This window comes from Ursus maritimus, unplaced genomic scaffold, assembly GCF_017311325.1.
Source record: "Ursus maritimus isolate PB19 unplaced genomic scaffold, ASM1731132v1 scaffold_23, whole genome shotgun sequence".
Taxonomy (NCBI): domain Eukaryota; kingdom Metazoa; phylum Chordata; class Mammalia; order Carnivora; family Ursidae; genus Ursus; species Ursus maritimus.
The window spans coordinates 35,308,320-35,322,025 of NW_024424786.1; the positions used below are offsets into that span (position 1 = coordinate 35,308,320).

Sequence of the window (13,706 nt, forward strand, 5' to 3'; positions counted from 1 at the left end):
TTCTTTCACACAGAGCCTCTTTCACATTCCACCTACCTTGTTTCTTACCGAACCACCTCCTTGTCATGGATGGAATAGGCATTTTTTTTTTTTTTTTGCAGGGGTGGGTGGGGGAGAGTCCAACTAAGTTTTGAATACCAGTTTCCCCTATGGCTAAATACGTAACCTAGAGCAAATTGCTTAAATTCCCTCAGTCTCAACATTTGTCAAATAGGAATAATATGGCTCTTGGTAGGATGAATTGAGATCCCCCTGGCTCCTTTCCCTTTTGTCCTTCAAACCCTGAAATTTGATGCTTAATGAAGGTGTTGATTGAATCGGATTGGAAGGCTGGCCTTTGGGAGAGACTAACTGGAATCTCTAGAAGTCATGCTAGGGAGACTTTTGGGCAAGGGCACCATTAGGAACAAAGCTCCGAGGTAACCTCAATCCTAGTGCTTTTTGGAGGCCGGAAGAAGAACATAACTGATATTTTTCTTTTGCTTTGTGTTTAGAACCCTGTGAGGGGGGAGGCAAGCGCAGAGAGATGAAGATAAGGGTAATCCTAATGATAGAAGGAAGGTTGGCTGTGGGAAAGCAAATCTTCTGCAACAAAGAAAGTTTATGATATTATGAGAGAAAACGATTATTTCAAAGAGATTCATAATCCCAGTCCCTAACACACACACTGTTTTTATTTTTCTATATCCTATCCTGGATCCTCTTCATCCTATGAATTCACGTGTGTGATTGCGACCTCAACAAAACGAAGTCTGCGTTCTCTGGCAAAATTAACACAAAGTCCTGATGTTAATCCGCCCTTCTAGATTACTTTCCATGCGAAAACCACCAAGTCTAGCTTGTGTCTGTCCTAGCGTCTCATTATTCCGTTCATATAGAAACGCTGCAGAATAAATCGATTTAGCCTGTATCTTCCGGACTATACTAGTGTTGAAGCAGGTCAGAAAAAACACATTTGCGCCCCACATGGACGACATGAACCCATCATCCACCAAATTGCGGCACCCCTTTGCACTGGGTCTCGCCGGCAGGAGTTAAGAGTCGAGCCCTAGTGTGTGGCCTTTGGTCCTCACGCGTCGCCTTGGCCAGCAGGGGGCGCGTGAGCTCGGAGGCACCAGCCCGGCGCTCAGGGGCGTGGCTCCGCACTCCTGACGGACAGCTAAGGATGCGGGCGAAGATGAGGTAATAGGAGCTCGAGCAAGGAGGGCGTGGGGGTGCGGGCGCGTGTGTGCGAGTGTATGAGTGTGAGTGCGTGCGCGAGCCGGAGACCCTGCGTGTCTCGGAGCCGGCGCTGCGGACACCGATCACGCTGAATTAAAAAAAGAAAGAAAGAAAATTCCATTTCTGGGAGGCAGGCTGCAAAGCGGTGGCGGGCGACAGTTGTGGTCCCTGGGCCGTGTCATGGCCTGTCGTTTTTGGGCGCCTGGGGACGGGGGAACCCCCCTCAGGTGCGAGTTTGCCTTAGCGCCCCGCTCGGGAGGGGCGCTTCATTCTGGAGGCGACTGAGCAGAGCCGCAGGGAGGGGGAGCTCTCGCCGAGGCGGCGACAGCGTCCGCGCGGCCAGAGGGTGGGCAGGGAGGGGCGGGCGGGGAGGGGAGCCCGGCGTGCCTTCCCGAGCGCGAGCGCGCGGCGAGATCCCACCCCGGCGTCTGCAGAGCCCGAGGCGCAACTGGTGCGAGGGCTCGGGGCTCGCCTCGCCGTCCGCCCAGCTCGGGCCACGCGCCCGCCCGGGCTTTGCAAGGCGGGGCCGGTCTGCGGAGAGCCGGGCATTTGCATGAAGCCGCTGGACCCCACGGAGCAGCGGCAGCAGCGGCGGACCCCGGCGGCGGCGGCGGCGGCGCGCGGTCGGAGCCGGGCAGCCCGGGTGTCCGGGCCCCGGTGGATGCGCTGCTGGGGAGCGGCCCATGGGCCGGAGCTGAGGCTGCGGGGGGCGGCGGGGCGCGGCGCAGGGGGCGCGGCCGAGGCCCGCGGGCGGCGGCGCAGGAGGAAGCGGAGGAGGACCGGCGCGCGGGGCCCGGGAGGCAAGCGGCGCAGCGCCGCCGCCGCCGCCAGCGCAGCCCGGGACTCGCCATGCTCCTGGCCTCGGCCGTGGTGGTCTGGGAATGGCTGAACGAGCACGGCCGCTGGCGTCCCTACAGCCCGGCCGTGAGCCACCACATTGAGGCGGTGGTCCGCGCCGGCCCCCGCGCGGGGGGCAGCGTGGTGCTGGGCCAGGTGGACAGCCGTCTCGCGCCCTACATCATCGACCTGCAGTCCATGAACCAGTTCCGCCAGGACACGGGTGAGCCGGCGCCCCTGCCCCGCCCGCGCCCCCTCCCCTCCCCGCCCTGAGATCTCGCTCCTCGAGAGACCCCCGGGACCCACCCAGTCCGCAACTCCGTGCAGCGTGTCGCCGGGAGATGGTTGTGCAGGGGGCGCTTTACTCCCCACGGTCCTCTTAAGATTCCCCAGCAATCAATGTCCATGCAAGTAGTATCAGTGTTCTGGTGATGCCAGTGGAGCTTCAGGCGAGCCCCTAAGAACCCCCCCCTTCCGCGCCCCTTCTAAGCGCGCTGGGTGGCCCCAAGTTCTCGCAGGTAGAAATTCGAGGGCCGGCCCAGCCCATAAGCAATCCCAGCCGCCGGGGAAGGCTTCCTTCTCTCATCCTCACACCTCGGCTGACCCTGCTTTGCCTCAGGCACCCTTGGGACTGACACACGTCCCCCTCCTCACCCACCGTACTGCCTCTGCCCCTTCTGTGGGGGATGCCTTCCCACGGCCGGGTCCTCGGCGTGGGACCCGGAGGGAGGGCAGAGGGATTTCCCTGGAGGCATCCGCGGTGCTCTAGCAGCGGAAGGGCGGTCGCCCTGGGAGGAGAGCCCGGAGCTGGGGGATTCCAGGGCATGGAAGGCCCTGGATGCGGTGGCATTGGCCAATGCCGCCCGTGCACTGCAAGCGCCGAAGCAACAGGCCAGAGCAGATGGGGAGAGGAGGGGGAGGGACGCGGCTCCGGAATGCCTGGCAAGGAAGCCGCTCCCTTTGTCCGTGGAGGAGAAAGATTCCTAAGGAGAAAGGGTCCCCAAGCTTCCTCCTGAAACGGTCCCCTGTGAGGGCCACTCTGGTCTCCCAGAGCACTAAACCCCTGTCTTTTCATGAGAATCAAGTTGCCACTGTGGCCACCACAATCCCACTCCCCTGCTGACCAGCCTTTCAGGTCAGAGCAAGGCAGAAAGCCTGCAGGGCCGAGGTCAGGGGGGAGGGTCACTGGCAGGGCAGAGCGGCTTGTCTTTGCCCAGCTCGGGGTGTCTGAGCTTCACTGAGGACCTGGGACAAGTCTGCCTCTCCGGTAGTCTCTTCACAGCGGTGGGAGGTTGTTTCTGGAATTCTGGCTGGGCTTTCCCAAGAGTGTGACCAGGGAGCCTGGAGAAGCAGGTGTGGTGGGGAGGGGCCAGAGAGGATGACCAGCGGAGTCGCAGAGGGTCAGAGAACAGCTGCTTGAGCAGGGCATCCCAGCCTCCTTGGAAAGCCCCCACATCCTGTGTGCTAATTAGGATTGTCATGGGAAAGGGGCGTCTTTCCACCCTCATGTCCCCATCTTTAGTCATAACTCCCAACAGCCTCTTTGCCAGGGACTTTGCAGATACTGGCCAACTGAGTAAAGCTTTCTGAGGGAAAGGATTCCAGAAGTGTTAGCATCTGGAGGGGCTTAAACCCTGGTAGGAAAGGGAGGGAGGTGGAGCCCAGAGAGTCTGGGGGGAGGAGGGCAAGAGGAGGAATGTGGGGAGATTGAGAAAGAGGATTAAGTGTGGCTGAGGGGGAGGGGCTGAATGTAATTGGGCAATTGGGGTAAAGGTTGTGGAGGGGAAGGTGGAGGCAGCAGACTTGGGGGGTTGCTGAGCCCTGGAGGTGGCACCTGGGAGGACTAGCAGTTAAGACACCGGACCGGGTGTTCCCGTCCTGCTCAGAATGAACAGGCAGGTGTTAGCTTTTCTGTTTCAGACTGAATCTTTGCTGCATGTGAAGAAACACCCTGGTGGCATAAAGGTCCCAGCCCCTGTCCCACATTTGGGAGGGGGTGAAGTTTCGTCAGTGTTCAGGGGTGTCTAAGACGGGGATGAGAGGTGCCCTGTCGACAGAGGTGAAGTTACAGAGAAAACAGGGTTGAGGGACAGAAGCTATGTCCCCTCCCCACAAGGTCTGACCACCCTTCCCTGAGGACAGGCTGACCACGGCCTGGTGGCTCCTCAGATTTGAGACCGAGGCAGAGAGCTAGCCCTGCATCCTTTCAAAGACGGCCTCGGGTCTGTCGTAGAGGCGCATGACCCAGACTGCTTCAGATTTCAGCCGCTCATTCTACTGGTCAGTGGGTGAGCGGGTACTGAGCCCCTTCCTCCTAGTGCCAGGCCCTGCGCGGGGTGCCGAAGGCCCTGGGCTGAATTCCCAGGAATGCCGGGCTGTCAAGGAGCTTGTCAAAGCAGAATAGAGTCTCTGGGTTTCTGGGCTCGGAGCCCCCTCCTCTCCCTTCTCTGCCAACAGACACACAGTTCCTTTCAATATAGCTCATTGATGAGGCCATGACAGGGTAGCAACTTTGTACTGCCGGCACCCAGGCAACCTCAGCCAAGCCCTGGCAATGTTTAATTAAATTACCCGCCATCCCCAAGCCACAGTTTGAAGCTGGGAACCAGAAACATCCCCATAAACAAAGGAGAGCTGGAAGTCCCCTGCCTAGAGGGGAGTCCTCTCTTTTTTGTTGCCTCCTCTATGTGGGGACATTTCCTGACATGGGAGCTCTGTTTCTTCACAAGTTGCCTGCACTGCTGGGAGTGAGGCCTCAGACTCTAGCTCCCCTGGGCTCCAGCCTCGCCCACCCTGTCTCCAGGGAGATGGCAGGGCGGTTGCAGACACCGTCTGCCCCTGTGTTTGCCCCGGGGCCCTTCCTCCCCACGCCGTGTCTCCGTTTGAGTTATTTGCACTCCGTGCTGACCTCCGCTAGTGTTTTGGGCTAGGGAATCTGGAAGAAGGGAGGAGATGGTCTTGGCTGCTTCCAGAGCCTTGGTTGGGTCCTTTCCATCTATGGTCATTTATCTTGACTGGACTTACCGTTTCTGCCACAGGGCAGAGACAGGAGTGCTGTCCTTTAGCGTCCCTGCCCCTTGTATCTTCCAGTACATGTGATCGCCACCACGGCCAGCTGCGGGACATGGGGAGCCCCAGGCTGGCCGGGGGAGACATGACTCAGGCTCTCACCGTAGACTCATGGGCTTCCTGTGTGACCTTGGACAAGTCCCTGAGCTGCTCAGGCCTCATTTTTCTCTGTGGAATGAAGAGCAGCCTTCAGAGCCGTCTGGCTTCTGTCCTGTCGTCATGCAGGTGGACAGGTGAAGGGGTCCGGCCTCTGCACCGGTGAGGATGCTGCTTAGAAGGGGCTTGGTGCAAGGCAGAGACCTTTCCAGCTCAGAGTTTTCTCTGCAACTTTTGCCTCTTTTATGTCTTTAATAGGCTGAGACAGGTCAGATGGAGAGAGATGAACGGTTTTGACAGAAGCTGAGTTTTAGGTGCCCACGATACCCCCCGCCCCTCATAGCACAGGTGTGGAGGACGCGAGCCTCACGAGGACCGCGTGGCCGTGACCGTGTGCAGGATGCTCCAGGCCCATTGCACACATTGTCTTGTTTAGTCCTCACAGCGATCTTAGGAAGGACCTACTTGTCCCCATTTTATAGGAAGGGAAACAATTTGGAAGAGACTGAGTTGCTCGAAGTTTCACAGCGTGTCGAAGGCAGAGCTGAGATGCCAAATCAAGGGTCCCACGCTCTACTCCGTCATCGGCGAACACTTCCGGGGCGCCTCATTGGTGCAGGCACTGTTCCAGGCCCTGGGATATCCCTGTAGCGAAACAGCCGGGGCTTTGCCCTCATGGGACATTCCAGTGGGGCTGAGGGGCGCTTTGGAGAGGCCCGGAATTTCTCTGACACGGTGATACCCAGGTGTAAAGGGCCCTTGAGACAGGGTCATGCCTGGAAGGTGTTTTTCCCCTTTCCCAGGAGCCAAAACATCTTAGGTGCTTCGGAGTCCGAGCTGCCAGGAGAAACTGATTTTCTTTCTCTTTCTCCCTGCTTAGTTTATGAACAGTCTTTATTCCTATCCTATTAGAGGCCTTTTCTTTGGGTCACTGCACCCAAGGACTAAGTGGATTCCTCAGGTCATCTAGTCCACGGTCCTGCGTTTAGAGGAGGCCAGGACCAGCTAGCACATTCCAGATTACGGCGGTCTCTGAAAATAATCAGAGAAGTGAAATCCCACGAAGACATTCTTTGGTCCCACAACTTCAGTCCTGAGGTCTGCCTTCTGTCTCTAACCTGCTGGGGCTGAGTGAACTCAGCACCTTTCCCTCCAAAAACCAGCTCTTCCTCTTGACAGCCCACTGCCTGCAAATGGTGCCACCATTTCACCACGTGTCCATCGTCAAGACCTCAGGGTTCTTTGATTCCGTCATTCAGAGTCTTGTTCAGGTGGCCAGTGTGTCGAGGCACATGGATACGTGGCCCAGCTGTTGAAACGTGTGCATGATGGGAGTCCAGGGGCGGTGTTCACATGCAGATTCCCAGGCCCCGGAGAGGCTGATGATTCCTCCTAGCGGCCCGGGGGTACTCTAGGAGGTGTTGCCCATCTGTACCCCAGGAGATTCGGAAGCAGGTGATCCTGGACCCTCTCTCGGAAAGCATTCGGCTACTGAAGGTCCAGTCCTACCACTCCTTCACTGTAGGGTCCCGCCAGTCTGTCACCTCCTTTTCATGTTCACTGCCAGGACCCTCATTACTTCTCGGGAACTAACTAACAGAGCAGCTCTGGTCCTGTCACTTCTCTGTGTCACAGACTTCACTGGCTCCGCATGGCCTACAAGTAAAACCCATCACAGCCTGGCGTTCCAGCCTGTCTGTGCTTTGGCCCTAACATAACTTTCCAGGTTTCTCTTCCACTCTGCCCTATATTTTCCCCTACTCCTGACAAACAGATGTCTTTTTTATCCTCCTGTGTTCCCTTAGAGTTCTCTGACACCCCCTCCCCCAGCCGTTCACGAAGCCCACCTCTTCTGAGATGCCATTTTTGCCTGGTGAAATTCTTCTCATTCAAGCCTTACGGAGCTTGTCATCTGTTTCTTGAAACGTTCTCCCACCCATCATTCCTTCCTTCCTTCAGTCAGTATTTATGGAGCTCCCAGGACATGTCAGGCCCCGGGGATACAACCATGAGCAAACAGCTGGCTACCCACTCTGCGGGCCTGGGAGTCCAGTGGAGAGAGACAGACATTCACCAAATCAGTCACACCAAGAAATGTGTGACTGCACAGCAAGATAAACTCTGTAAAGACAAAAAAATAGGAGTGGGGATCTGATCTGGTCAGGGCAGCCCAGAGTAGTTTCCTTGAGCAAATGAGCTGAACTCTGAAGCATGAGCAGCAAAGAGGACGCTGGAGTGTTTGGGGAAAAGGCCCAGAGAGAAGCATGTGGGGGTGGGGGGCACTCAAAGAGGCCCCTGTGACACACCGAGGTAGGCAGAGCCTATTAGGGTGTGAGGCAGCCTGCAGAGGCTGGGGGCTGGGAGGGTCCGGTCCTGACCTGAGGGGAGGTCATGGAAGGGCTTTAAGCACAGAGGGGATGTGGGTGAATTTTCTCGGCCCACGTGCGTTTTGTTGGCCCCCTGCTGGAATATCCTGCTTCATAAAGAGTCATCGCACACTTGTCTAGTTTTAGATGGTAAGCTATTTGAGTAGTGCCCGATTCCTCAGAGCAGCCAGTGGGCACTCGCTCAGCAAGATGGGATAAATGACTACATGCCAAAGCAGCCGGAAGTCTTCAGTCACAGCGCGTTTATGGCGTCCTCCTGCCCGTCAGGCACCGCCCTAGGCTCTAGAGCCCAGAACTAGATGGTGCTATCTCTCTGCTCCTACTTAAGGCCCTGGATGGAGAAGGCCGAGGCCCCTGTGCACACCAGGCAGGCCTACGCACATCCGCACCCCAGACCTCCTGGGGCGGGGGCCTGGACTGGGAGAACATTTCAGGAAACCCGTGGCAAATGGCCTAGGACCCGAACGAGGACAATTTCAATAGGTAAAATGGCAAAGGAGGGCATTTTAGGCAGCGAGACCTGGCGAATAGTAGGTGAGAAAGTGCAGGAGGATAAAAGGGCATCTGTCTGCTGGGAGTAGAGGGAAAGACAGGCCTGGGAGGCTAAACCTGGAGGAGCCACAGCTAGCTTCCAGAAGTTCTGCGACAGCTCTCCAGCGTCTCTGGCATTGACACCGCTGTTGGAAAAATGCCTCTTAAGCACATGGGTGAGCATTGGACAAGTGCGTTGCCCCTGCCACCCTGGAGAGAACGTAAAATAGGGTCATTTAAGCTCTCTAAACTTAATCTCCTCATTTCTTTTTTTTTTTAAATGATTTTTTATTATATTATGTTAGTCACCATACAGTACCTCCCCGGTTTCCGATGTAGAGTTCGATGATTCGTTAGTTGCGTATAACACCCAGTGCACCATGCAATACGTGCCCTCCTTACTACCCATCACCGGTCTATCCCATTCCCCCCCCCCCCCTCCTCTCTGAGGCCCTCAGAGACTATGGACTAATCTCCTCATTTCTAAAAAGTGTTTTTTAGGATTGCAGTGAAGATCATATGGGATGAGTTAGGTGCCTTCTAAATAATAAAGAGTGTACAAGGAGTTATATATAATCTCTCTCTTACACACACACACACACACACACACACACACACACACACCACATCCTCTGAACTAAACTCTGCCTATGACTTCTCCCTCCTGCTTAAATATAATGGGAAATAAATTACAATGATAATCAACCAACTTTTGTTGAGCTCTTGCCCTGTGGCAGGTGTTACTTTACCGCTTTATATTCATTCCTTTCTCTAATCCTCAAATCCACCCTTTGAAGTAACTACCGCCGCCCAAGCAGAGGAGGAAACTGAGGCTTAATCACACAGCTGGAAGGGACAGAGCCTCCGCTGTTGGACCCGAAGTCTGTGCTCTTTGTTCCCCCACGAGCTGGCTACTTAGGAAGGAAATGGAGGCAAACCAGGGAACTCCTGCCCACCCCCCCTTCTTCCTCCTCTCTTCCTCCCATCCCGCTTCCCTCCCCCCCCATCCCCCAGCAGAGGTCCTGGTGCTGAATAGGGGATTGTTTTGCTTCTCCCTCCTGCCTCTGAATGTTGATGTTTTGGGTCATTAAGGGGCTTGGAGTTGGGGTGGGGGGCGGGTTATGACCCTGGCAAAGGCCTGAATAGCCATTGTTCCTTTTCTTCCCCCCTTGAATGGAATTCTGTCCCCGGTCTCAGTGTCTCCCTCTGGGTTGGAGGAGGGGGTGGGTCAGAGGCCGGGCGAAGGGGAGCCTTTTCCCACCACTTTGATGGATAGAGCTTAAGCTGACAGATGCGAGATTCAAGCACCCTTGGAACCCTCCCAGGCCCCCTCACCCTGCCTTGACCCAGGCATCTTCAGCCTTGATGTTGATACCCATGAAATGAGTCCTGACTGGGCATGAGTCGGAATCCAGGTTTGGGGTGAGTAGGGGAGAAAGAGGCAGGAGTTACAGGCTTAGTTTCCCTCCAGTCCTGCAGGCTCATTTCTGCCCTACTGCTTCCCTGCACTGGCCCTGCCCCCCTGCCCCCCTCCCCCAGTGAGACTGAAATTGAAGGCAACCCTATCTTTAGGAGGGCTTGGGCTTTTTGAAAGAAAGATGTTAGGGAAATAGAAAATTATTATGATCACTATTACTACTCTGGTATAAGATTTAAAGCTCAAAAGTGTAAGAGAGTTCTCTCAACCCGATTTTCTATATTTGTTTTTACTGCACCCTTAAAGGGACAGGGAGCAGGCTCCAGCTCCAGGGTTGCTGGGCTGCCTTCCTGGAGGCAGGGTCTTCTTCCTCTGCCCTCCAGGCTTCCATGACCCTTTGTTCTTTCCCTGCATAGCCCTCCAGGCAGGGCCATTTAGAGGGTAAGGGAGAAGTGATAGGACATTCATGAGCACCTACCCTGTGTCAAGGGCTTTAGGTGCCTTAGTGCAGATTTTGGGGTGCAGGAGAGATCCAGATCCTGGCATATACAAATACGTATTTGTGGAATGAAAAAGTGGGTCACATTTAATTTTCACAAAAATTCTGCAAAGGACTCATTGTTTCTTAGGGGAGGAAAGGAGGTTGGGGAGTTGTACATAAAGCCGGAAGTGGATCAATCTGGCCGCAGACCAAGGTCTCCCGGCTGCAAAGGGGCAGGTGCTCTTTGTGGGACCCGACTGGGCCCCACACCCTTCACATTGTCACGGAGCTGCTCCCACCCCGGGCAACTACACACTCCTCAAGGCAGGAAGCAGTCTCATTGGAAGCTGGAGACTCAACAGGCAGCCTAGGGCCCACCCACTGTAGGACTGGTCCCTGTTTGCCTCTGAACTCAACGCAATCCAGTTTCATTCCTTGCTGACCTTGACCCTGTCCTCCGTCCCACCCCCGCAGGGACCCTCCGTCCAGTTCGCCGCAACTACTACGACCCGTCCTCGGCCCCCGGCAAGGGCGTGGTATGGGAGTGGGAGAATGACAACGGTTCTTGGACGCCCTATGACATGGAAGTAGGCATCACCATCCAGCACGCCTATGAGAAGCAGCACCCCTGGATCGACCTCACCTCCATCGGCTTCAGCTACGTCATTGACTTCAGCACCATGGGCCAGATCAACCGGCAGACCCAGCGCCAACGCCGCGTCCGCCGGCGCCTGGATCTCATCTACCCCATGGTCACCGGCACCTTGCCCAAGGCCCAGTCCTGGCCGGCCAGCCCCGCGTCGGCCGCCTCGCCCGCGGCCCCGCCCTGCTCCTGCCCGCAGTGCGTGCTGGTGATGAGCGTCAAGGCGGCCGTGGCCAACGGGAGCAGCGGGCCGCTGCAGCCTCCAGCCGCCCGCAAGAACATGCCCCCATCTGGGGCGGTCAAACTGCCCCCCCCACCAGGGTCCGGGGCCAAGCTCCTGGACAGCGCGGGCACCGTCCGAGGCCCGGTGAAGACGGTCCCGTCGCAGGCGATCCGGCGACAGGCCTCCAGCACTCCGGCAGGGGTGACCGTGGGCTCTCCCGCCAGTCCCCCCGGAGCCAACGGCAAGACCGGAAGGGTGGCCCTGGCGACCCTAAATCGGACCAACCTGCAGCGATTGGCCATTGCCCAGTCCCGGGTGCTGATCGCCTCTGGGTAGGTACTTCCAAGGCTGCCTCTGAGCCTTTACTCATAATGGGCATAGGACCTGACTGATCGGGGTCAGAGATGACAGAGGGGCTGCCAGGACTTAGGCTCCCTGCCATCTGGTCCTGACCCTCTGGTGGCCGGTGGAAGGCAGCGTGGTGTGGGGGGCGAGGGTTGGGCTTGGCTTCTGGGGTCCATCATATCTGGCTTCTGATTGTGACTTTGCCATAGCGGTGTGATTTGGGACAGAACCCTAACATCCCAGAGTCCTGACTTCCTCGTCTGTAAACGCTGGTGATACCCCCCACCCCAGGCCAGCTGCTGAGGGTTCAAGGTCATGCACACCATGCATAACAGGCAATACTGAAGGAGCTCCCAGCAGAATCTAGTTGGGGGCTTTACCACCTCCTTTAATCCTTGAAGCAACTCTTGGGAGTAGGTATTCTGATTCCATTTTACCCATGAAGAAATCAGAGGTTCTCTTGCTCAAAGGCACAGAGCAATCCTTGGCTGAGACCAAGAACTCAAACTTCGGGAAGTCCGACGTCAGAGCCAGACTCTTGTGACTCAGCTGAGCTGCTTCTCTGTCAAGCACACACCACAGTGCCCAGCATACACTAGGTGCCAAATGAGGTTAGCCCCTTTCCCTGGTCTCTCTGGAACGTGGGGCGGTAACTCCAGGTTGGAAATAATAGCGCATACTTAGTGAGTGCTTACTATGTGCGCCGAGCACTCTCTGTTCATTGTCTCCGTACGTCCCGCGACCGCCTGGTGTCCTCGTGGGTTCTGTGATCACTGCTTTTTAGGATCTTCTTGGTCTTCCTAATCTTCAAATGGAGAGACCCCCGTCCTTGTGGTGCCCACAGCCTTTGCCCGCGTCTCACACCGGCCCACTCTTCCCTTTCTCCAGAAGGGCCTGGCCCTGCCTGTGACCCCTGAGCCCCAGACAGTCTGGGCGGTGTGCAGGTAGGTTGAACACCTGTGTGTGAACTTCAGGCTGCCCAGCGGAGGCTGGCAGCACACACAGGTTCAGCCGTGCGAGGAGAGAGGAGAGGCCCGGCCTCCGCCCCGGCCTCCGCCCCGGCCTCCGCGGCTAAACGAAGCCGTAGAGCGTCCCTAGGTCCAGTTTCCTCGTGCGTGAAATGGGGATCGTCAGGCTCGCCTTGCCTGCCCGTGGAGTCTTTGTGGAAACCCCCACGAAGGGAGCTCATCCCTTGAGAGTATACCAGGCACACTCGCCAGTGTGTCACCCCATTCCCTGACCCTGTGCGCCGAGTGTCAGGCCTGGGCACCCGGCTCAGAATTAACTTCCCAGGAGGCCCACACGGCCCAGGGTCATAGAGCGGGGGTTGGAGCCCAGGGTTTAGTCCCCTCATGCTCTGCCCTTTTGGCTAAAGCTCTGCTCCTCGTTGTATGTGAAGGCATTTTATGGATGGTCAAGTGCTGGTCAGATGCACGGGGTTTTCCTCTATTTCTGAGCTGGCAGAATATTCGGGAGAGGGGAATGGGCACCTAAACCACCCCACTGCTCCCTTTCTTCCCCAGGTCGGCCAGCAGCATCCTGGGGGCCTCTGACAGAGTTCCAGGGTGACTACTGGTGTGGCAGAGGGAGGCTCGTATAGTGGACGGGAAGCACAGCCTCCCGAGCCTGACTGCCTGGGCGGGAACCCACGTTCCTGGTGTGGAACCTGGGGCAGATCACGCACCCTCAGTCTTCAGTTTGCTCAGCTGCGAAATGGGAGAGTAATAGTACCTTCCTTCTCAGGGCTGTCGCAAGAGTTACATGAAATACTCAGCGTCTAGATTCAGCGCAATGTGTGGCATGCGGGGGGAGTTTGGTCAGGATAGCTGCTATCATTCCCACGTGTCTACTTAAGGTCGTCGTTGAAGTGAAAGGGGAGCAGAGTCTCAGGCCCCACCTCATTTCCAGCCGTCGGCAAATGCCAAGTGGCCCCACGCCACAGCTGAGGGAAAGGACCCCCAGATCACTGTCAATCGCACCCGGGAGCCGGCAGCGCTTCGTCTCTGCTCTCTTCCCCTGCCTGCCAGTGGAATTGGAGCGAGAGAATGGGGCGGAGGTCCGGGCGGACCGTTTCAAAAGGGCTATAGAAACGAGCTTTTTTCTCCGCGCTGTTTGCCTGACAGGGGAGGCCCCGCCCTGCCCCTCTATCTTCCAGCGCTTTCCTTTTTCTACCTCTTACCACCACCCTCACCCCCACCACCATCTTCTCCTCCAGTCTTTCTTGGCCATTTAATTAGCGTGCTTACTCCCTTTGTGCGGCACGGCCGTCGACCTTCTGTCGTGGACTGGCCCCTTCCCCTCCTCTCCCTGTCCGTGAACTCTTCAAGCAACTTTCCCACGGAAAAAAGGAAGACCAGGGAGGGCGGGAGAGGTGGGCTGAAGAGAAGGGTTTGCGGGGAACAAAAGACCCTGTGAATTATTCAGAGACACAAGCAGGGGGTTTCTAAAGAGAAGAG

At 56.7% G+C, this 13,706-nt stretch overlaps 1 protein-coding gene across 1 annotated transcript in view; it reads left to right on the forward strand.

Moving 5' to 3' along the window:
* The first annotated feature begins 2,030 nt into the window (after positions 1–2,030).
* Positions 2,031–13,706, forward strand: part of DTX4 (deltex E3 ubiquitin ligase 4) — a 33,294-nt gene continuing 21,618 nt past the window's right edge. The window contains exons 1-2 of the mRNA XM_040639138.1: positions 2,031–2,281; positions 10,514–11,237. Of these exons, the coding sequence (XP_040495072.1) occupies positions 2,071–2,281; positions 10,514–11,237 (935 nt within the window). The 5' untranslated portion in view covers positions 2,031–2,070. The remainder of the gene's footprint in view (positions 2,282–10,513; positions 11,238–13,706) is intronic.